This window comes from Phyllostomus discolor, chromosome X, assembly GCF_004126475.2.
Source record: "Phyllostomus discolor isolate MPI-MPIP mPhyDis1 chromosome X, mPhyDis1.pri.v3, whole genome shotgun sequence".
Lineage (NCBI taxonomy): Eukaryota > Metazoa > Chordata > Mammalia > Chiroptera > Phyllostomidae > Phyllostomus > Phyllostomus discolor.
In genome coordinates, this window is record NC_050198.1 from 17830207 (window position 1) to 17855765 (window position 25559).

Here is a 25559-nt window from a genome sequence, read left to right on the forward strand (position 1 = left end):
AATCTGTGTCCCAGATCTACTATTGCCTAACTTGCTAATATGTATCAGGAAACTCTCAAATCTTGCTATTACTTAGTTTTCCTATTAGTAAATGGAGATAACAGTGCCTGGTCTTGTACTCTCCAAGCTAGGTCACTGCTGGGTCAGACAGAGGTCAACAAGTGTGAAAATGCTCTGAACACTGTGATAAATTATAGAGAAGCTTGTGATTGGTAAGGATTTCGAGATTAAGGGATGGAAAATCAGTTTTGTTTCCAGATGTAATAAATCTAGAGCATGACAGAATTTTAATACAGAATACACTAAAACATTTTGGCATGACACTGAAATTACTAGGTATTCATAGGTCGCCTATAGTCTCTTAAGACTCACATTTTGTATAGGAGTTGAAAATCTTTGACTTTTACATGTTTAAACCAGCAGCATGCTCCAATATGTATCTATTTGTAATCAAATGAGCGAAAGACATATATTCCTCTATGCTTCATTCTAACTGTTGGCCTTGGAATATTGCAGCTATGATAAATCACCAAGTCTAATGTATATACAGAAGAACATGCACAAAAGAATCTAGGAGCAAGAGGATGGGGAGTGATGGGGACTGAAGCTAAATGGAGAACTCACACTAAAGAGGGCAGGACTATTCAACTTCTACTGAGGTTAATATGCAAGAGAACAGGCCAAGGATCATTCGATCACATGCTTTTTCCAAGGAGACTAGAACTTCATAGTTTTTCATAGAATATTTTTTTAATTTCAAACACTGATAGAAATATTAAAAACTACGTGGATGCAATAGAACTTTACATGACTATCTGTCATTTTAGATGTAATAGACAAACTCCTAGAAAGACGCACACTAGTCAAAGTGAGCAAAAATGGAAATTGGAGATAAAATTAAGAAATGAAAATCAAAAATAGTAAGTCTTATGTCTAGTAAACACATTAGATCTTTTATTGAAAAACATTCCCCATAGAGAGAATTCCAGGCACAAATGGCAAGTTCCCAAGCCTGCATAATCAGATGCTTAAACCTAGCAGGCATATTACAAGAAAGAAAAACAGTAGGCCAGTCTCTTCCATGGACACAATGGAAGAATTCTATATCAAATGTTAGCAAATGTTAGCAAAGAAATCTAGCAACAAATAAAAAGAATTATACATGTCATCCACATTTGGTTTATCTCAGGAATGCAAGGCTATTTTAATATTAGGAAATGAAGCAATGTGATTTTACATATTAACAGCATAAAGGAGAAAACTAATAGGATCATTTCAAGTGCTACTGACAAATAGGTTTAATATAATTCAGCCTCAGTAAGAGCAAAACCTCTTAGAACACTATGAATAAAAGGCATCTACAACAAACCTGCAGGAAACATCACACTTTATGGTGATTTATGAAAAGCCTCACCTCTGAGACCTGAATTGTGAGATATCAACAATAATCTCATTTCCTTGAGTATACAGAATAATAAGGCAAGAAAATTAATAAAATGAATAATAATTGGAAAGGGAGAATGAAAACTGTAATGGCTTATAAGTAACCTATATTTGTACACCTGACTGATGCTACAGATAAACTATTCAAATTCACAAGTAAATTTAGCATGGTCTCTAGATACAAGGCCAAAGAACAACAATCAAGTTGTATTTCTTCATAGCAGCAATGGGCAAATAGGAAGTGAAATTTTATAAAATACCATTTTCAACAACAGCAAAAACGTCTAATACCTAAGAACGGAAGATGCTTATAGGGGACGTCAGAGGAATGGTGGCATGAGAGATCCCCTTGGTCTCTCCCCTTGAAGTTTCAACAGTTTGAACAGCTAGAATACAACAAAGAATTCCCTGCTCAATGCACAAACACGTCTGAGAGATCCACGCATCGAAACATCGAAAGGTGGGCAAGTGGGTGCAAACCAGGGAAGCGAGAAGGGAGTTCAAAGGAGCCAAGGATGGACACAGCCATGCAGCCCAGAGCTCACTGCATGGCTCAGCCCAGAGAGAGGAGGAATCAGGTGTGGCTGGCACTCCCTTTAGTAGAAGGAGCAAAGACATATAACGAGCGTTCCTGTAGGAGTAAGCATTAGGAGCTGCGGCTGAGCCCAGTGGCCAGGGAGGTATGAAGCACAAAGGTAAGGCCAAGGTTGTCTGGCAATCAGCGTTCCAGATGGAGAAACACAGCCACGGAGCCCGGCTGCCTCCCCTAAACCTGCCAGAGCTCACCTCCAGTCACCCTTCATGTGTGGTTGCAGAGCACATTATGTGCCAACCTGAGGACTGGGACAACAGAAACACCTTTTCCCTGGGCAAAGGGCACATTGTTTGGCTCATCCCAGGGTCAGGTGGAGGCCCTGGGCAGACGCTATGGAGGTCCACTGGTTGCCATTGCTGGGCGGGAAAACTAAACAACACACTATGACTTCACTAGCTGGTAGGAAAATGCTACCCAAAACTACAATGCGATTCTACCTTACACCTGTTAGAATGGCTCTTGTCAACAAGACAGGTAATAACGGCTGATGGAGAGGCTGTGGAGAAAAAGTGACCCTCATTCACCGCTGGTGGGAATGTAGACGGGTGCAGCCACTATGGAAAAGAGCATGGCAGTTCCTCAAAAAAATGAGAATGGAGTTACTGTATGACCCAGCAATCCATCTTCTGGGTATCTGCCTGAAAAGTTTGAAAACATTTATTCACACAGATATACACACTTCTATGTTCATTGAGGCAGTATTCACGTTGGCTAAGACATGGACGCAACTATGTGTCCTTGGATGACTGGAGAAAGAAGACGTGGTCCATATATACAATGGGATACTACTCAGCCATAAGACAAGATGAGATGCTGCCATTTGTGACAAACACAGATGGACCTTGAGAAAGAATATCATGCCAAGGAAAGCAAGTCAGCTGGAAAAAGCTAAGGACTGTATGATTTCACTCACATGTGGGATATAAAACTGAAACTCATAGACACAGACAGCAGGGTGGTTACGAGAGGGAAGGGGGTGGGAGGACAGTAAAGGGTAAAGGGGGCCAAATACATGGTGACAGGAGATGCTCTGACTGTGCGTGGTGGGCGCACAATGCAATATACAGATCACGTATCACCGATACGTATGTTTGAAACCTATGTAATCTTATTGACCAATGTCACCCCAATAAATGTAATTTTTTAAAAATCCTAGCATTAGCCCTGGCTGGTGTGGCTCAGTGGATTGAGTGCTGGCCTGTGAACCAAAGGGTCACTGGTTCGACTCCTAGTCAGGGTACATGCCTCGGTTGCAGGCCAGGTCCCCAGTAGGGGGAGCATGAGAGGCAACCACACATTGATGTTTCTCTCCCTCTCTTTCTCTCTACCTTCCCCTCTTTCTAAAAATAAATAAATAATTTAAAAAAAAACTAGCATTAAATCTCATAAAAAGTCTAAGATCTACTCACTATTTTGAAAACCACGAAACATTATTAAGAGAAAATAAAGACCTAAACAAGTGGAAGGCTATTCCATAATGAACTGAAACATTTTCTATAATAAAAATATTAATTCACCACAAATGAATCTATACATTCAGTGAAATCTACTTAAGACCATAGCATTTGGGAGGGGTGAAAATCTGATTCTGAAATTCATATAAAAATGCAAATGAACAAAATAACCAGGAAAATATTTAAAAAGGAAAAAACAGACAAGAAGGGCTTGCCCTGGCCAAGACGGATTTAGGGTTCCCCTCAGCTTCACTAAATTTAGACTACACACCAAACCTCCCTTTTCTTAAGAGTATCTACTTTAGAAAACTTGCCATTTAAACATTTTTTCCTGTGCTTCTTTTATTTTAAATTTTATTTTAATCATTGTTCAAGTACAGTTTTCTCCCTTTTACTCCCATTCTAGCCCACCCACCTAACCCTCCCTACTTCCCTCCCATTACCACCCTCCCCCTAGCTTTTGTCCATGTGTCCTTTATACTTGTTCCTGTAAACCCTTCCCCTTCTCCCCTGAAATTCCCTCTTCTCTCCCCTCTGGTCACTGTCAGCCTGTCCTCTATTTCAGTGTCTTTGGTTATATTTTGCTTGTTTCTTTGTTTTGTTGTTTAGGTTCCTTTGCTTCTTTTGACATGTGAAAATTCTACAACTCGAGAATGCCTTTCTCAAGGACTTGGGAGCCATCCCTTTGAAATGCAATTATCAGGGAAGCCAGTGCCCCTGTCTCCCAGACTCCAAAGCAGAGTGGGAGCCTTAATCGCTAAGGGGCAGTTAACAAACACAGACGGCACAATCACATTAACTACCCATCGCCATTCTATCCTTCGGTGCTTTCGTCCCAGCTCAGCCCAGGCCTTGCACACTCGCCTGCCTTTTGTTCAGGAGAACTCAGTTCAGGCTCTTCCCTACTGCAACGTGCTTGAATAAATTCTTCCTCACGTGTTTTGCCATCTGCTTCCATTTTTCTTTTGCAACACTACCAAATACCCAAATCTGTCATAAAGCTGTAGTATTAAAACAGCATGGCATTGACATAAAGTGCAGGCGTATTTACAAAGAAAACTTATTAGAGTCCACAATGTGACTCATGCACATACAGGCATTTGGGTACAGGTGACACTGCTGAACATTGAGAAAAGAATGGTCTTTACAACAAACCATGTCATTCCAACGGGATCTAAATGGGGGAAAAAGTCCTAATATGAAAATTAAAAGGAATTATCTTCTCGGCCTTAGAGTAGGAAATTTTATTTTTAAACTCAGGACCAAAATACACTCACTATAACAAAACACTAAAGTGGAGTATACTGAATTTAAAACTTCCAACTTTTTAAAAATATTTTTTAAAGATTCTATTTATTTTTAGAGAGAGGGGAAGGGAAGGAGAATGAGAGGGTGAGAGACATCAATGTGTGTTTGCTTCTCACACGCCCCCTACTGGAGACCTGGCCAACAACCCAGGCATGTTCCCTGACTGGGAATTGAACCAGCGACCCTTTGGTTCACGGGCCCAAGTTCAATCCAGTAAGCCACACCAGCTAGGGGAAAACTCCTGATAAGAGTACACTGATAAGAGTATAAATGTATACATCAACTTTGGAAAACACTTCGTTAATACCTATAAAGATATATATAGATATATATAGATATAGATATAGATATATCTATATATATCTGACAATCTTGCAATTCTAATCCTAGGTGTGTACTCAATACAAAAGCACACATATATTCACCACAAGATATATAATATACAATTATTTTCATAGCAGCATTATTCATAGTGGTCCCAACCTGAAAACCACCCAAATTTTCTGACCAGTAGAATGTATAATTAAATTGTATATATACAAAAAAGGAATACTACCAAGAAAATTAGTGAAATAATGCTATATGCATCTTAAATGAATCTCAGAAACACAATATTGAGTGAAAAAAGTCATTTACAAAACTACACACATGTATGTGTACACACATGTATATTACATAATTCCACTTACATTATGTTAAAAATAAAATATTAGTTACTGTAAATCAGGATAGAGCAGGGGCATCAAACTCATGTTCACCGGGGGCCACAATAGCCTCACGGATGCCTTCAAAGGGCCAAATGTAACTTTAGGACTGTGTACATGTAACTACTCCTTAACAGTGAAGCGAGAGCTTGGCACTGCTGCTGGGTAGAAACAAGGTGCCGGGCCGGATAAAACAAAGTGGAGGGCCAGATTCTGCCCATAGGCCTTGTGTTTGCCACCTGTGGGATAGCAGTAACCTTTGAGGAGATGGGAAAAGTTTATGACTACGATATGGCTTGTTGAGGACTTCTTGATTGCTGATGACAGGCTGACTGGTAACATTACTGGTAACATCTGTGTATCTCAGTGTGCAATTATGGACATGTTACCTCTGTGAAATCTTCCAGCGATAATTATGATCTGTGTCCTTTTCTGGATACTCCAAAAAAAAAATCTTCAAAAAATTGTGGCCAGAGTGTAAAGTTTAGATTATTCAGAGACCAGAAAGTCCAGAATTCTCTTTAGGCCATACTAGAATTAGCATTTATATTCATAAAATATATTATCATTCCAACGTACTTGTATTTTATCCTTGTAATAATTTTCTCAAGGACATATAGTAATTTTCTCCTATGAAATTGCAAGATAAGGAGAGTGCCCCGACTGAGGTACACACAGATCTGGGTACCAGTCCCAGCTCCGCCCCTTGTAGGCTATGTGAACTGGGGTTTGACTTCATGATGCATTGCCTTTTTAATTTGTGAAGTAGAGACAGCATTACATACACATATGCATTTTTCTTTGGGAAAATAATAAGCATGCAAAAGCACTAATAATTATAATCACTGTTCCATAGGCAACAATTGTTGACACTTGGCTTAGTGACAGTATTTCCATCACACTGTCAGTTATTTTTGAACATGCTTTTATTACCACGCACAAAATTAGAAACTACAGAAAACCATCAAAAATATTTTCATCCATGTTCTTCTTAATAAATATTCTCTATTTTTAATTCTAGAAGCTTTAATAGCCCATAGACTTTTTTTCTCCCCAAGTGATCCCAAAGGTATGTACTATAAACACTTTTAATTGCATATCCCATTTTCAAGCCATTACAGAAAAGAGGACATCGGAATCTTCTGAACAACTGCCTTTTAGCGGACTATTTTCCCTCCAAACAACAGAGGCGTAAGTATGGTACAGAGACGGCGCAAAGAAGAGAGCGGTCATCACTCCGGAGAACTACCAGCTACACAGAGGACAATTTGAACTGAGTGTTTTTACATGAAGTAGGATCTTTGAAAGCAGACACGAGGAATCTGAGTATTCTGAGTAATGGAAATAGCAGGTGCAATGACATACTGAGTATCAGAAGCGGGCCGTAGAAACGGAATGGAGGTTGAGGGATATGAGAGGGCTAATTGGAGATACATATTAAGAGATGGGTAGGGGCCAGGTAATAAAAAAAAGCATGGGAGGCCTAAGTGATCAGACTCAGTAGAGGATGGCAAATGACCGAGATTTTCAGCAGAGGAGAAACTGTATTAAACAGGCTTTTGAGAGCCCACGCTGCCTTTAAATGTGGAAATTGGATTGAAGCGAGGGAAGAATGCAGGCAAGGACTTCCAGGGGTGGATAATACGAGCTTTACCTTGAGAAACGGTGACAGGAACAGAGATGAAATAATAAATAGGGGACACTGAAGGAACGCTGTCACTGAGTCCATGCAGAGGGCATGCAGGGGAAGAAAAGGATGGGTCTAGAATGGGGCCAGGTCTCTGGTATGGCAGCACGGTGATCGGTGACACAGTAAGAGAAATGGAGAATCAGTAAAGGAAACAAAGGTACAGGGAAGTAGGGCACAGTAACTTCAGTTTCACCTTGCTGAGCCTGAGGTGCTTTTTAGGCTTCAGGGTGGAAATATCCAGAAGTATATGGGATAGAGGAAACTGGGCTTAGGAAAGAGATCTGAGCGGAAGACATCCGGGCCTATCATATGCTGCCTATTTTTCAGAGCACGAGTTTCTAAAGTGACAGAGAAAACGCCTCCCTTCTTCAACAGACAATACTGCTCACATGTCCCTTATCTCAGCTTCATTTTTTTTTCTTAACATTAAATAATCCTCGTTCTATTGGGTCAGTCAAAAAGTTTATTTGGTTTGTTCCATAACATGGCTCTAGTAGTGCTTAGCTGTCTTTTACTTCATTCGAAACCATTTTGATAGACTGCATTGTGACAGCTGTCCTATCAGTGTGCATTAAACAAAAAAAAACTTGGCAAATTGGTGAACTTCTGTGTAGCCATCTTAATATTGAAGGTGGAAGAAAATATGCAACATTTTCAGCATATTATGCTTTACTATTTCAAAAAAGGTAAAAACACAACTGAATCACAGCGAAAGATTTGTGCAGTGTATGGAGAAGATGCTGTGACTGATCAAGTGTGTCAAAAGTGGTTTGTGAAGTTTCTTGCTAGAGATTTCTCGCTGGACGATGCTATGTTCCACAGTCAGGTAGACCAGTTGAAGTTCACGGCAATCAAATGGAGACATTAATGAAAATAATCAGTGTCATACCACGTGGGAGATAGTGACATACTCAAAATATCCAAATCCATTAAGTTATTGGTAAAAATGAAAAATGTGCCTTTTATTTTATGGAAAAAACCACACAGACTTTTTGGTCAACCCAATACAAACATTCTTTACAGGAAGCCAGCATCCTGGAATAATCAAGCACAATTAATAAAATATAAAGTGTATTCAAACCAGCACTGAACAGAAATAGCAATCCTTGTAATCTAGATGCTATATCATGTCTAGAGTTGTAAGAATTTACTAAGAATCTATATCATCTTGCTTTGATTTAATATCAACCTTGTGCCCAGGAAGTATCTGATATCTGCCTGCCTCTCTCTCTCTCTCTCTCTCCCTCTCTCTCTCCCCCCCTCTCTCTCTCCCTCTCTCTCTATATATATATACACCCACATGCACACATATACATACATATACATATAAACACACATGCCCATAGAGACAAAAGATAAATGGAGAAAAATGTATATAAATGAAAAAAAATATATATATACACACACATCTAAATACAGTTACACACACCTAATTATATTCATATAAATGGATGGGAAATTGAACCTTTCTTATCAAAATCTTAATTTATTTAAAGATACTGCTTTTTATAAACAGCAACATTTCAAACAATAAGCATACTTTTTCCGATTTAAACCATGAAAGATGAGTGTATGGCATGTGCACGTGACATTCTAACTTCACAGGACATTGCTATCAATCTTTTTGTTTTTAAAGATTTTATTTTATTTATTTTTAGAGAGGGAAGGGAGGGAGAGAGAGAGAAACATCAATGTGTGCTTGCTGGGGGTCATGGCCTGCAACCCAGGCATGTGCCCTGACTAGGAATCGAACCTGCGACACTACTATCAATCTTCTAACGTCACGTGGCAGAGGAAATCACCCATTAACCATTCCCGGTCGGGCACAATTTACACAGTCTCCCAGCTAAATCCTGAATGGCTTCTTTCCCCCAAATTGTCTGACACTGCAGTTTAAATGAAGGACTTGAATTCTTTTCAGCCCAATTCTCTGGCACACCAATCAGATACCAGGGAGAAATATATTACAACACAGACGTTCCCCACCAGCCCACACAGGGATAGAAAGATCCTCCTCATCCACAATATCACGGGACGCTTTACAACATTGTTTATGGAAATTGGATACTGTATTTCATATTCATTCTATTCCATTGGACCGAGCAACTTAATAAATCCACCAAAGAATTTGTCTTAATAATACCACATAATATCTGTACAAATAGTTTAATGTCATCTGACGTGAAATTGGTTTGCATGACTTGATTCTAGTCAGCATGTCTGAGCTCTTAGAGGCCTTTCTCATCTTAAAAAATTATCCTTCAAATAATTCCAAGTTTATTGACTTCATCAGAGGAGCAGGGAAGTCAATATGCGTGCAGTCTTATGTTTAATAATATGCTCTAAAATTTATTTTCCGGGTAGATCTTCCTCAAAAGATAATGCTTGCCTGTATCCATTTTTTTAAAATATACCTTCAATTCTCCGAAATGGTAGACTGTTCTATGACTTTCAGGTCATCGAACAAATGACCCAAATACCTTTGATGTGCCCGAGACACTCCTGGGTCTGTGCACTTGAACACCTGTAATACATCTAGTTGAACGCTCAAGTATTAACTTGTATAGAAGGACCCACCTAAAACTGGGACTTTAATAGTGCTGCCTTTTCTCTGGAAAGGGGTTTTTATCAGCGCATCTCCTGTACTCTATGGGCCTAAGCATGTTTCTGATTCTTTTTGACTAGAAACAGCTATCTCCTTCGAACAAAAGGCATTCCCTAAACTCCATTTGTTGTCTGTTTTTCCATTTGTCAAATGGAAAAGGCCCCATAGGCCCCATGCACCTCCAAAACGCCTCCCATACTTTTAGTTTTTGCTCAAATGCCACCTTCTCGATAACGCTTCCCCTGACCACCTCCTGTAAAACTACTCCCTGCCCTGGACTATTTTTCCCTATAGCTCTTACCACATTTTTCATAGCATAAAACTTGCTTAATTATGATGATGCCTGCTTAGAATGCAAAGCTTCAAAGAGGAATGATTTCTGTTTTGTTCACACTTGACCTCAAAGCTTATAGACTTTTGGCTGGCGCCTACTAGGCACTCGATATATATTTCTCAAATGAATAAATGAAATATTCTTTTGTCCAGAACACTTTCCTACCCTTTAGTGTCACCTAATTAGCCTCTACTTTCCTGAACTTCTACAGCAGTATAGGTCCTCTAGCAAATTTCATTTTTGTCACACTGACCTCATGGCTGTCATTTTGCATTTGGTTAGTGCAGGTCCAGGAGGGCAGGATCCGTGACTTTGGCCCCCACCCCTTATCATCGTTGTAGTCCCAGCTGTCATCCTGGCGGAGAGCTGCTGCTCAAGGCATGACTTTTGACCCAATAAATTATAGTGGAGTTTAGTATCACACACTAATTCTAATTCTAAGGTGAGCCCCTGTTAATCTGCCAAGCCTCATGTAGCACCACTGTTCTGAACTCGATGTTGCAGCTAAATTGGCCCTTTTCCAGTCCCTCAAAGATAGCATGCTCACTTGACATACTAATTCTCCTTCCTGGAAAATTGTGCCCACCTCCACCAATCGCCTTTACATACGCTTTACACAGCTCCCTCCAACACGGACTGTAGATTCTCACTTAAACATCACTTTCCTAGGGAATCATTTCAGATGTCCAGATTTCAATTGAAATCAGAGTAATTTGCCATCACAAAACCTTGTTCCTTTCCTTCAGAGAACTACACTGTGTCCATTCCTAAGTATGTGCTCATTTTTGTAAATATCTGATCGGTGCCTATTTCTTCCACTAGACTGCAAGCACCAGAGAGCAGTCACCAAGCCCAGCATGGATGACGAGGAATCAGCATTTGATTTCAAAGAGGGAGCCTGAGAAATGGCTACCGTTGTTTCGAGGTTCCAAGGAAAGCAGTCAACTCATAAATTACTCACTCCTGACCCAGCAAGGAAGTGGCAATGCTCTTTTTGCTCACTGCTTTACCTGTCACTCAGCACAACCCCGGGACACAGGAAGAATATAACAAGTGCTTGTTGAGAAAATGAAACATGGGAAGCAGAATGCTTACAGAGAGATATGGCGATGTCCTACGGGACTGAAGACTCTGTACAGATTACTAATCTCAGTTACTTAGCCAAGCTAGTCCTCAATAAAACTATTTATTGGCATCATTGCTTACAATGTAGAGACTCTCTGTCCACCGACATCCTAGACCCTCTAAAGTTAAGGACAAGTCTCTGACCAAGCTGAACAGCTGAGAGAACCAAATTAATTTCCAGTAGACTGCACTTTTCAGGATATTATCCTTCATAATCTTTCAGAATCCCTAAGCACATGTTCTGACCTGACTTTGTTTTTCTTCCAACTTTTTAAAATGAAGGCTTCTGCATGTCTTTCAAAGTTAGAGAAAATCTAACTTAGGGCTCACAGAACTAAGTCAACACGTGCAAAGATATTCCATGACCAGTTATTTTTAGAATTCTATGTCAAGATGGTGCAGAGCTCACCCCTGTCTTATGTACTAAGTCAAGGATTTCCTTTCCTAGTTCCCCCCCTCTATCTGCATCTCCTAACTGAAGGCCACCGGGTATTCACTTTGAGGCTCTACATGGTCCTTCATCTAACCGAAGCGGAATGGATCAAGGCATCATGGTCACACAGGACACCGTGGCGGAGAAATGAGTTGCATGGTGGGCATTCGACACTTAATCAGACTTTGGGGAATAGCTCTGGGTGAGCAGACCTTGTACTAATAAAACCCCTCAAAGATTCTTGTTGGGTCCCTACCAGTTTTTTTTTTTTTTTACCCCTTGTATGAAGTTCATATGCATGCTTCTCCTTGCCAAAACACTTCTGATTACTTCTAACAGAATTCCCCTGGGAATATGATAGTCCAAGATCTCTAACTTATACAATGGGATTGTTTTCACATGCAGACGGTATTTGTGTTGCTGTTCAAGTGCCTTCTTCGGTATATCAGTTTATCTATTTTTTTTATCCTTTATTATTTCTTTTCTCTTCCTTGCCTTTACCCACTGCTCTTCCTCTTCCCTTTCCTTTGAAGAATTAAACCAGGTAAGACAAGACTAGGTTCATTTGCAAAGAACCCAAGAAAGAACCATCCAAATTGCAAAGGCAAATAAGAGCCCAGCATTCCAGGACAATCCACACCAATAGTTAAATAAGGCATCAGATTCAAGTGTGGATTCCTCGCGGGCCTGAGGAAACTGATGGAATGAGAAGAAAGAAAAGCCGAGGCGGGGGCTTTCTCCGCACTGAATTCCTTCTAACTCTGCCCTTCCGTACACTAGAGTAGATTCTCTACAAGTAAGGTGACTGTACGCAGCTCTGTAGACAGAAAGCAGGGTATCGAAAGGGGAAGGGGAGTCGAGGGGGAAGGAGGAGGTTGGGAGGCAGCGGTCGACATAACTAATTAAGGGCAGGGGGCGATCGTGGACAAGGGGAGAATGAGTTTATGGGAACCAGGGACAGTCAACATACGTGTAGCTATTTCAGTAGATGTCTCTGGGTGAAAAAACAGAAAGAAAAGGTGGAACATGAAAGCAAGCAGGATAAAATACAGAAGACCATAGCACCACCACCCTTAACCTACCCTTACCTAAGCTCTAACCCAGTCAGTCACCTTCTGTCAGGCCTGTGGACTGATTTTCCAGGCATCCTGGCCCCACAGGACTCTCCTGGGAATAATTACCTTCCAAAGCTATTACTACTAGGCCCGGTGATGGCAAAATGGATGTTTTTCCATTATTACTTAAACCAGAAATACTCTATGACTTAGAAGAACTTCTACCTTAACTTTTTTAACCAGTCACCCTTTCAACCTGTGTCCTCAGCCTTCTTTTATCTTTTCTGAACATTTCTGAGAAATACCGGTTGTTAGATTTTTACCATCCATAATTAGTGACAACATTACTGTATCAGAACTATAGACTTCCCTCAAATGGATATAGCGGGGGCCTGCCACTGGCCCTTTAGCTGGTGGTCATGAGTGTTAGTGTGTGTGTGTATGTGATATACTTGATTGTACATTTAATGATACATTATAATAATATCAGGTGTCATAAGCCTTTTTGAGATCTGCAATCCCTGCCATTTCACTGAAACATGAGCAATTAACATGGGTCACTAGTACATATTCAAGGCTCAGCTGTAGGAGGAGTTCAACAGTTTTCTCTTTGTCATTTAAGTAATGGCAAGGGAGATGCCCGTCACTGGATACCGGCAGTCTAAATTAACCTGAGGAAATGACATTTCACTGGGATTTAAAGACACACACACCCAATTCACACTAATAAGAGAACAAAATACAGATGAGGCTTTTAGAAACCGAGGTATAAATTAGGGAAGAGAAATTACGTTCAGAACAAGCGCGAGCTGATAACACTATTTCAATCTTCATTGATTGGATCCTTACACATGTCCAACTACTGGCCTGTAACTATCACAAAGGAAATGCTGGCATTTTGTGGGTACAGTGAACACCTCCAATTTAATCCGCAGTTGTGTATATATGGGAACGGACATGTCATGTTCAGAGCAATAAATTGCATTTTCCCATATTGCTGATGCTTCCACATATGTATATATGCTTTGTTCAAACTGTTTTAATTTTTTTATGGGAAAACTTTCTCATTCCCAGTTAGGAAGAAAAGATAAAACTCTGACAATACCCACATTCTCCTTTTGTTTATATGTCCTGGTCGTGTTTCCTAGGACACAGTTACTATGACTCCGAGCGAATGAGGACTTGAAAGGCTAAGTCTCTGCTCCAACAAAACTTCCAGACGTAGACATCCTGCTACGTCCTCATCAAAACTACAACAGACGGCCTGCAGGAAAGAATACACTGAAGGTGTTCAATTTATGGTTGTTTGATTGAATGTGATGCTTTGTGTGTTTGACCTCAGTCTGTAGCTTTAAAGCAGGCATATACTCGGGTAATATTCCCCTGATCAGTTCTCTACTACATAGTATTCAGCTATAATAAAACAACAAATTTGCATTTATATATTACCCCAAAAGCCAGGAAGCAAGTGTGAGCAAACAGCATATAGTTATTGAAAGGGAATTACATACAAATGCGACCTCATCTGAATTCGTTTTGTAAAAATATCGCACTGTAAATATTTGTAATATGCAAATTACACTATGAACTTACTAATTGTTCTCTGCATAGCAATTAATTCTTTTAAATGGCATATTCCATGTACGAAAGAAAATCCTCTGACCTTAAGTTGCTCTTCCAAAGCAGCCGTGGCACGGTCTCCACTAGCTTCATCGACGACCACCACCATGTGAGTGAGAGAGTTGACCCGGACTTGTTCCTGCTCTAGGTCTTCTTGAAGCACCTGAAAGACACATTTTAAAAGGAAGTTCAAATTCCTTCCCAAATGAATATCATTTATTTCTGCCTTGTGTTGGGTAATGTACTTTTTGTTTGTGTTTTAGAATGTTTATGAGTTTATTTGAACCAAACTGACCATTGCCGGGAAGCAAAACCTCAACAGACTGAGAAAATGCTCTGGAAAATGGTAGGTTTGCACCGTGTTTTATAACATTACAATCGAAAGAGAAGGCGTAAGGGGGTCACATGAAATCCACTGGTGATAGACTAGGGAGGCGGGAGAAAGCAGAGCAGGGAAACTTCTGGGATTGGAATAAAAAGGTACAATAATAAACACATACTTCTTTTACACAGGTGGGTGGGTACAGGATAGTAACCGTGGGCAATTAACATGATGACAATGACAATGAGCAGATCTGTGCTCTGTGCTCTGTGCCCTAGGGGCCTGGAAAAAGGTTACCTGACGTCCCAAGGGTATGTTAACAGACATGCAAAAGACAATAGAGAGGCTCAATTAAGGTAAAGATTGACTTTTGTGAGGGGAGAGTCTAGGATAGGACGGGACTGCCCTCCATGAACTCTTTCAGTCAGAAAGCTTTCATTTCAGGCCATCCTCTGTGGTTACTTCAGGTGCCTGAGATGGTAAGGTCACCATGCTGGCCTCCAAAAGGGGTACATGTGGACCAAAAGGGTAACGTCATTTTTTATTAAACCCAGAACCATTCTCAGTGAATTTTCAGCTATGATGCTCAGCAAAATGTGCCCAATTGCTACCATCAAGCTTGAAAGTACAGAGAGCGCATCCCTTCAGAAAGGCGTGGCAGGATGCTCTGCACCTTAGCCCATCTCCCCTCACTCTTCAAGGACTTGTCTCCTAAAATTACCTGCTGCTTCTGGCATCTTCAGTGACTGCATCTCTACTGAAGTTCTCCATTATGATCCCAAACAAAACAGACTCTCTTTAACCAACAACCCCTCCCTGTTGCTCCCTTAATATGTGTTCCTCTTCACGGAAAATACTGTGTGCTTTTTAAAGTTACTTTTTCCCCTTTCCTTGCCCTACTATTTATTCTCTTTGCCCCCTATCCCATTGAAACATCTCTTATGAAACTTACCATCAACCTCCGGGGTCCCAAGTTGAACAGCCATTTTTTATAGCATCTTACTTGACATTTCAATTACTAACCTAATTAACCACTTATTCATTCTTGCCATCCTCTTCTCCTGAGCTTCGATTAGCCTCCCGCATCCCTAAGTGCTGCTTTTTAACTCCTTTGCCAGTTCCTTCCCCTCTGCTCAACTGTAAATCAAATGCCGCTCCTCTGCCTAAAACCCAGTGGATTTCCAGGACAATCAAGAAGGAAAATCGAAACTCTTTAGCTGAAATCCTTTCAGGATCTAGCGCCTGCCTACGTCTCCAGTCCAACAGTGCCCGTCATGCCTGCTCACTGACACTGTTTTGTGAGCCACACCGGTCTTCTCTCTCTCTTCCACAAAGGTGTCAAGCTATTATTATCTTGTCTGAATCGTTCTTCCTCCATATCTTTAAATAATCTCCCCTTCTCATTCAGAATTCAGTTTATTTAAATTTTTTTCTGTTCGCCACCGCAAGTCAAGTCTCCTTCCGTCCCATTTATCTCCCCTTTACCCTCTTCTACCTCCCCCCTCCCTCTTTCCCTCTGGTCATCACCGTACTGTTGTCTGTGTCTGCGAGTTTCTCTCTCTCTTTTTTTTTTCTTTGCTTTATCCCTCAGTTTAGGTGCCACCTGCCCGGAGATGCTTTTCATGGAGATACTCTCTAAATCCGCTCCTTAGTTACTCTCTTTTTCTATCCATTTTTTTTTAACGTAACATCTTCACTACTCAATAATTTCTTATGTATCCATTTAGTCATCTGTTGCTTGTCTCTAATTACTGAAGTATAAAATCCACCAGAACGGAGAAGTTCTCCATCCTCCTCACTCCATATTCCAAGCAACTAAAGATCGATAAACGTTGGCAAGGAAATACGCGCAGATGAGTTTGCCCTTTCGGATCGCATAGAGATCCCAACCCAATAGGAGGGATTAGCTTTTTTAACAGTAATGACAACCGTGCTACCGAGCACAGATAACCGCATAACAGCACTCCAATTGTTTAACAATCACAGTATGTGAGTTTTGGGTAAAGGTAAGCAGGGGCAAAGAGAGGAATAAATAAAAGGCAAACAGAGGAGAAGCAAGCAGAGAGGGCTGCTCTAGAACCTGGACATCCTGCCTGGGAGCTCCCGTTTTCCCAAGGCCTTCATGATAAACTAATAATCCTAATTATCACTGGGAAATCCCAGAATGAGTATGCAAAGCTTCTAGGCGTGTCTGTTTGGCTTCTTCCAACATTTTATTATATAATACAATAATATTTTGGGACAATGCCTGTCACTTTTTGGAAAACCTGCAGCCCTTCCTCGTGAAACAATGATGCTTGGCATCTAGCAGCCTGGCTTAGTTATTTAAACCCTGTGGCAGGTATAAGGGAAGTTATTAGGATCAGCTGCATCACAAACTTGAACGTGTGAGCATTTTTATCCTAGGACTTTTATTCTTCAAGTCTAAACATTTCGGAGCACTGTAAAATCACTTACTTTCACTTCCTCTCTCTTGATTTTCACGCCACATCTTCAAGTGAAGCAATTTAGAATAAAATGACTATGCATCTATTTTGTACACGGAATCTATACTGCCTATCACGCCTTTGACACTCCAGAGCTTACACTGGTTAATAAAGCTCATTCTGCTATGAGGCCAAAAATGGAAACATTAACATTCAGATTTGTCCTTGAAAGTCATGTTGAGTCTGAGATTTTTCTGAGTTATATAAGCCACAACTGGGAACATTTCAAATGTGTCAGCCAGGAATTTAAAAAATAATAATTACAATAGCATTTGGTAGCCAGTATAACATAAATTGGTTTCTTGAATCTGACCAATTCTTTTTTCCTATCACTCGAGTATGAGAGCGTATATAATTACACATATTAAAAATGACTATAAAATAATGTTCTACCATTCAATTTTTACAAGTGAATTGTTATTTTTACTGGTTTAATATATTTTAGCAAAGGAACTTGAGCGTTGCTTGATCCATGAAACGCTTACTTTCACACTCAGATTGAGTCTTTTGAAAGCGTATGTGACAAAATGTATTATCAATTCTCTCCATCGCTTGGATTTCTGGGTTTGTTTTGCTTATCTATTTGTTTTATAATCAGAAATTGCACTCTTGCCGTGCAGATCCAGGGTTGACATGTCATTCTTTTGCAGCGGCGCAAAAGTCCCACTAAAGCTAGCTAAGCCCTGATTGCTTTAACCAAACGCAAGAACCATGTGGACGTGTATTGAGGAGAGGGAGAAGCTCTCCACAGTGGCTGAACAGGATACAGAGAGCATGGCTCTGCGGCAGATTGGCATAAACTCTATTTCTACTAGCTCTTTTCTCTTCTACAACTTTTTCAAATTGTATCTCTTCATTTGCTCCTAATCAGGGATTAAAATAATAATAAAAAAAAAAAGGTTACACTGACCTTTCTGAGCTTACCCAGTAGCTGTAAGACAGAAGCTACTACAGCATTTTCATCATATTTCCTACGTTCCCAGACCCTGACTATGGAAATATGTATTAATGAATATCATAGTGTTAGTTCACCCCCCCATACCAGCAAAATACAAAACACTATAAAATACCCAAGGTCCAGAGTTCATTTTTACAAAAGGCTTATTCTTAGAAGGAGCAAAATTGTCACACACGAAAAGGTGGGTCAAAAAGTTAAATTTTCCTGCCAACTGAGATATCCATAAAGAAGTGCCGTGATCATTAGTACAAAGTATACCTTCCTGCTTCCTTCTTTGAGAAAACATGAACTCTCAAGACCACTAATTTTTAAAATACACTAAAGTTTTTTAAAACCATTTTAGAGTTATTTTTTAAATAAACATTTAATTTTTATAGATTTGAAGTTCTCTTAGCTAGATTTATACAATGGAAATTTACAGTTGATGTGCTAATGAAGTCTGAAATATAAGCCAAATTATTCCAAATACAAATGAACCCCCAGAGAAGTTCGCTCAAATTTTTGCATATCACGTAATAATATCTTCACATTAAAATGTTGTAATATGACTGTTAACTTTTTTCTTTTTGAAAAGCATATAAATTTACACACACATGTTATTGTTATACTTACCAGATTTATTAAAAATCTGGCATGCTCCTAATTAAATTTCTAATACCATTATGAGATATATACAAATGTCAGCAATGTTTGCTCTCTAATGTCAACTAAGAATCTTTCTTTCCCTTATGACAAAAAAAAAAGCCAAAAGTGTACTTTAACATGAGAATCACTTAGATATGACAACCTCAGACTTTGTTATACCTCTGTAAATAATTCGTTTTTCTAAATTATCCTCTAGTAAAAGCACCTGACTGAGCTTGTCATTCCCTTAGTGTATATTTGCAATGTTATGATTTCAATATGACTTTCCCTTCTAGTTCCTTCAAATGTCATCAGGGAAACTGAATCCTTCTTGTTATGACCCATGTCAAGTTGGCTTGTAAACACTGGTTAAAGACAACCATTGGACCAGGAGTCACTTCGGTGTTTACTTCAGACATACACTATGATACTGTGACTTTCTTAGCCCACATGTGACACAGTAAGGGCAGGGAAACATGTAAGGCTAGGGAGTTACTGAATTTCATGTTTCTAAGAGGTGAAGGGCAATAATTTATAGGAAAGTAGAGTAATAAAAAAAACACAAACAAGGGCGGGTCTCCTGTACGCTCCATAGGAGGGTTTACAATAGTTCCCTTGGCCATAGTGTATGCTCAGCAACATGGAACAGGAAAGGGCAGTGGTTGCCTAGGTCCATAGTTTATTGTATTACTCCTTCTACTTCAATGAATAACCAGCAGGAAATTGCCATATTTGCAGGTCCTACACATACACACACACCAAGAAATAACACAAATCATGGGTTCTGCCCTGGCTGGTGTTGCTCAGTGGATTGAGTGGTGGCCTGTGAACCAAAGGGTTGCTGGTTTGATTCCCAGTTAGGGCACATGCCTGGGTTGCAGGCCAGGTTCCCAGTAGGGGGCACGCCAGAGGCAACCACACACTGATATTTCTCTCCCTCTCTTTCTCCCTCCCTTCCTCTCTCTCTAAAAAATAAATAAATAAAATCTTTCAAAAAAACAAACCACAGGTCCTTCATGGATTCTAAGGCTATCTACCGCATGTCACTTTAAATTAACATAATTACAAGATTATTTAAGAAAATATTAAGTTTAGGTATTTTGTAGTATTTTAGCTTAGTCCAACAAATGTACACAAAAGGAAAGATTGATGAGCACAGATGTTGTATCCAATATTAAATTTACACACACACACACAAAAAAAAATTTTAAGAAACCAGAGGGATTCTGGAAACGTAGAATAAGTCTAACACTGAGGAAAGGAGTATCTTGGCAAATGCATCTCAGGACAAAACAAAAAAATTCCCTCAATATTTATGAACAATTAGCTAATATTGTGGCAGGAAAAGAAATGGCTCTCTGTAACACTTGCAAGTTTTGTCGGGACAAAAGCTGAGTAAAACTTATTTTTAGGTAAGGAGCTGGCTAGCGGGGTTGCCAGGTAACGCTATCTCAAGGCCGAAATGCTGACCTTCTTTCCTGCTTCTGAATGCTTGCTTTCAGCAGCTGGTCCCCCTCCCTTTCTGCCTGTAGAACTGGTATATAAAAAGGACCCCTGACCCAGCCTTTTCGGCTCAGGATTTGGGAATTGACTCCCTTGAGCCCCGCGCACGTAATAAAGTTTGTGCTTCATTATCTCCCCACGTGTGGGTGGATTTTCCACAATAATATAATACATCTGGATGTGAACTGATTTTATTTTCAAATAAAAGAGTCCCAGCTAAATCAGAAAGTTTGATGATTTCTTAGGCAATGATGGGGAGGTACACAATTTATCCTTTGCTTTACCTCTTCTCTTATCGGCCACTCTTACTTCCTTCTTTGCATCATGTCTGCAGGGGCTGGGTCCTCTATCCGCTGCTTCACTGAATGCGGTGATCCAAACATGGCTTGTCATCTCATTGTCAGCCCAATATTCACTTTGCTAAGCCTCGCTGGTCACAGTACTGTCTAGTTCCCCATGAAGGTCTATTTACAGTACGACATTTTGTTGCACATTTGCAGAACATTTTAAATAAGCTTCCTCAATGGGGGCTCCTAGAAGAGCTTTTATTTTGATACCCACTTCAATGTGATTGCATAGTTATTAGTCTTTATATGAGAACCTATTGTTTTTCATCTTTTTTTTAAAAAAATAAATGTTTAGTTTTCTGCCAATTCCTAAACTACCAAAGGTGGGGGGCCTGAAGACCATTTCCATGAAGACATTTGAAAAGTTTTGCAAGCATCTAATGCTTTCCAATCACAGGAAGGGGGCTCAATAAATACGAATCGCTGTATTAAAACAGAGTTAACAATGTACCCCCACACTTTGCAGAATATAACTAGAAAAGGACATAGCATGGATGATAGACTGACAAAAATATGTGCCTATTTAAACATGTGGGATCTCCAATCAGACCTCCTCAGTTTGATGCCTGGATGCCTTGCAAACCAGCTCTGTGACCTGGGGAATGTTTTCACCCACACCAAGCCCAAGCTTCCTAATGCTCAAAATTGAGATAGTAAGAGTACCTATCTCTTCAGGTGGCTGCTAGGAAGACTGAAAAAGCTCCAACTAGTTAGCGCTTTGCCTGGCACGCTGTATGAACTTGCTAAATATTAACAGCTAGTTAGTTCTAAAAACTCATAGTGAGGCACATTCACAACAGAGACTAAACCATATTGCAAGAGGCCAACTTTCCCCTAATTCACCCTCATTTACCTCATCCTACCCACCATCCTCTACTCCGCATCAGGAGCACAGGAAAGGAATGTGGTTTTGGAAATCCAGAAAAAGCAGGGTGTAAGTTACAGCAAAGTTTCAGGATCTCAACAAACACGTAATGGACTTGAAATCTTTAAATAGGACTTTAGCTTGCAAACTGTTTACATGATAGTAACAATAGTAGCTTTAAACTAACTGATCCAGTCGCCTCAGACACTGCTAAAAAATAGCATTTTCAGAGGAGCTATTTCATGGAGTGAAGACAGACCCTAATCACTAATAACAGCCCTCAACTGTCCTACCTTTACTCCTAGCTCTACGTTCCGTGCAGGCAGGCAGACATGCACATGTCCATACGTACGTATATAGTTACGCCATTGAAATCAGAAGGTAAAGTAAACTCCAAGAAAATCTAATAAATAATTACAAAATGCCTCTAGCCTGACAATAATTGTTGAAAAAGAAGAGAACAGGCTTATTCCTGGGAGAGAGGGGGTTGGAGCGGAAGGTTTCAGGTGCCACCCAGAAAGTCACATGCAGCGCTTGGCTAATAGTATATAGTCGTGCTATTCAATCTTCCTGACTGTCCTCCTACTCAGACATTATTGTCATTCTCATCATAAGCGTATTTTCTTCTACGTTCCCTTTCTCATCCCTTTTATTCCCTGATTTTAAAGAGAGAGCTACAGGTTAAACGTTGGAAGTCCATTTCCTTAGGAATTTTTATTCTGAGTGCTTCATATGCAGCCACCACCTGTGTGTTCTCTCCCCGTTGCGGACTCCTCACTTAAAGACACAGGCATCCCATCTCTCCGTCCGGTCTATCTAGATATTCCCCGGCCTGGGAAACCACGTGCAGCATTTCTTCAGTCTCCTTGCTGCTCTTTGCATTTTCTCTAACCTCTAGAGTCAAGTTTCACTGAAATCTGTACATGGAGGAAGAGTCTGGGTTCAAACCCAACGGGTCAGGATGTTACAGAAAAACAAGAGGGGGCTGGGACGATATACTATTACTGAAAGGAACCCCTAGGTCCATTGTGTCCACCGCCTATAGGAAAGACATCTCTCAATGCCAGAGATTCGTGAAAAGGAAAGGAAATGTTTATTTAATGCTATACAGACTTAAAGTAGTGACCTAATGTCTTCATCAAAAATCCTAAAGTCCCTTAAAACACCCACAAACACATATAGTCCTTCCTTCCCCCTTTGCCCAGTCTGGGGTACCGTATCTCAGGAAAGGAAATAGAAGTACTTGGCTCAGGCAGCCCCCGGTTCTTCCCAGTGATCTGTCTTGACTAGGAGACCTCCCTGGGTTCCTGGCACCCTCAGCTGTGTCGCCGGGATCTCTGCTAAAGCCGGGTGGTGGTTCCCCCTACTAATGCTGTGGGGGTCCCCACCCTGGCAAAGGCACATGGTCCTCTCTCCCAGGGCCACAGGAGTCTCCACTCAGCCAAAACAACGTGGTTCTCTCCCTGCTCAATGGCTACAAAGAGTGGGGTTGCCACTCTGCCAAAGCCGAGTGGCAGTTCTCTGCTAAAGCCTCATGGTGATTCTATCTCGCAGGGCTACGGGAGTCCCCACTCTGCCAAAGCCTTGTGGTTCTCCCCTCAATGGCTGCCATGTCTGGGTTTAAATCCCTGCACCAGTCTTCCTCTGCAGCCCCATTTCCAGCTCCTCCCACACTCGGCCTCACATGCCAGCACTCGTATCCTTCCAGCTTTACTGGGCTGCCATCCTGAGTCTGGGCAGGCGTGGCCCCATGTCATGGAGCCAATCTTCTCCAAGCTCCCGTGCAGGCGCTGTAACTCAGGGGGACCTGCCCCCCAGTTATGGCTTAGTGGGGAAGTTACCTCCATTCCCCTGGCTCAGAGCATGGCCACAGCTATTTAACATATCTATGTAACCAGTCAAAGGCTATAGATATGTTAAATGACCACACCAGAGGGTAGCTGCAAGACTGTTGCTATGCAAAACAGCTCTCAATGGCCCTGCTCCATTTGTCCCTTCCTCCAACCCACACCTGGGGTGGGGGGTGAAGACATCTTAAAATCTCCTGGACACCTTGAGTTCTGGACCCCATTTCAAATGCCTATTTGGGGTCCCTCCTATTCGCTGCACCCTATAACAAGGATAAAAGCCCAAGTCCATCAATGACTAGTCAAATTACCTTGGGTAACTCCTTCACGTCTCTGAATTTATGTATTTATCTGAAAATTGGAGATTCAAGTCCCCGTAAGACAGGTTTAGTTCTTGAGTTAGATGAGATAACTTAATGCCAGCACGGTGTTCAGCACAGTTGTGAGAAAGTGCTTTTTTTTTTTTTTAATTTTTATTGTTGTTCTATTATGGTTGTCCTCATCCCCCTCCCAATATTCTCCCCTGCCCTACCCACACCCCATCTTCCACTTTCAATCCTCTCCCCGCCTCATTGTTTTTGTCCATGGGTCCTTTATACATGTTTCTTAGTGACCCTTCCCCTTCTTTCCCCCCTTATACCCTCCACCTCCCCGCTGGTAACTGTCAGTTTGTTCTTAATTTACATGTCTCTGGTTCTACTTTGTTCACTTGTCTGTTTCGTTGATTAGGTCCCACTTATAGATGAAATCATATGGTATTCGTCCCTCACCACCTGGCTTATCTCACTCAGCATAATTCTCTCCAGTTCCATCCATGCTGTCGCAAAGGTCTGACATCATCACCTAGTTATAACCCCTCTACATACCAGTATTTCTGATACCCTTGATAATGGTATTATATACCTTTCAATGACTAAATATTCTCAGTGTGCTCAAACTATAGAACATCATGTAACAATATCTGACTTAGCAGGTTTCTCGTTCTCAATAGCTATGACCCAGATCTTTAATTATTAATGGAATATAAAATGTTATCCACTGGTAATTATTTTTTAAATATGCAGTTCCATTATATAAGAGAGTTCTACCAGTTGTCCCACTAGAAATCATTCTGTTGACAACAGAAGTATTACATGGAAAATGATAGCATACCACAGTTAACAACGTCACATTCTTTAGAAAGAGAATATTCACCCTTATTTCTACCATGAGATTGGCTGTATGGCCATGTATTTTGTTATATAAGTTGCATGAATATATTTTCCCCCAAAAATTATCTTCTTCAAATTCACATTATCTTATCTCTTGTGGCTTTCTTGTGAAGAATTTCCCCCTAAAGTGCATTCTAATATGTTTATCTACTTAAATAATTCATTTACATTATTAATATTGTATTATCTATTCACGGGAACTGAAATTAATTGCTACTGGTTGAGAAGAACAGAAATACTTTACGTGTGACTAACTCAATAAGTGAGAAATAGGGTCCTTTGTTTTCCTTTTTTTATCCTCCTCAGGGGCCAGAAAATTCTAATGGAGAAGCATTACAGGAACAATGACAGTACAAAACACAAAGTTGGGGTCTCTAAGAGGAGGGGGTCTTGGGTATCTATGTTTGAGTGGATGCACTGATGTACTTTCAAACAAGGCCGCGTTCAAGCGATGTTACTGAACCAGTACTCAGCAATTTCTAATTAGTTATTTAGTAATCTGTTGGCTTGGGGTCACTTGATTTTGTTAAAATAAGAACATGGGTATGAATTTAATTATGATTATTATTGTTATTATTTAATCAATGGCATCATCTAGTCTGCAAACTTTTACTTGGAATTTTTGGCTTGTTTATGATAGTATTAACAGAAAATGAGGCATCTCCCCAATTATATCTAAAAAAAATAAAACTGAGTCTCATGCATATACTCCTATATATACTATATAAGTATGATGTTCTTTCTGACATCAACTTGCCACTTGCTGATGTCAAAAGAATATTATTACCACAGAAATCAATTTCATTAAGGCGAAAGTGAGATCTTACACAATAATAACAGTTAACGTCACTTACATACTTCTGGGTGTCAGATATATTTCTAAGTGCTTTTTATGTAATTATGTAGTAAATATTTTATCTAACCTATAAGGCAGATATCACCATCATCATCATCATCATCATCCTGATTTTATACCTGGACAATCTGAGGCACTAAATAGTTAAGCAACTTTTGAAACTAAAGAGCTGTG

At 40.3% G+C, this 25559-nt stretch overlaps 1 protein-coding gene across 1 annotated transcript in view; it reads right to left on the reverse strand.

The window, feature by feature from the left end:
* DMD (dystrophin) overlaps window positions 1–25559 on the reverse strand; it is a 1951120-nt gene that overhangs the window by 1340973 nt on the left and 584588 nt on the right. Inside the window, exon 13 of the mRNA XM_036016633.1 lies at window positions 14410–14529. Within this exon, the coding sequence (XP_035872526.1) occupies window positions 14410–14529 (120 nt within the window). The remainder of the gene's footprint in view (window positions 1–14409; window positions 14530–25559) is intronic.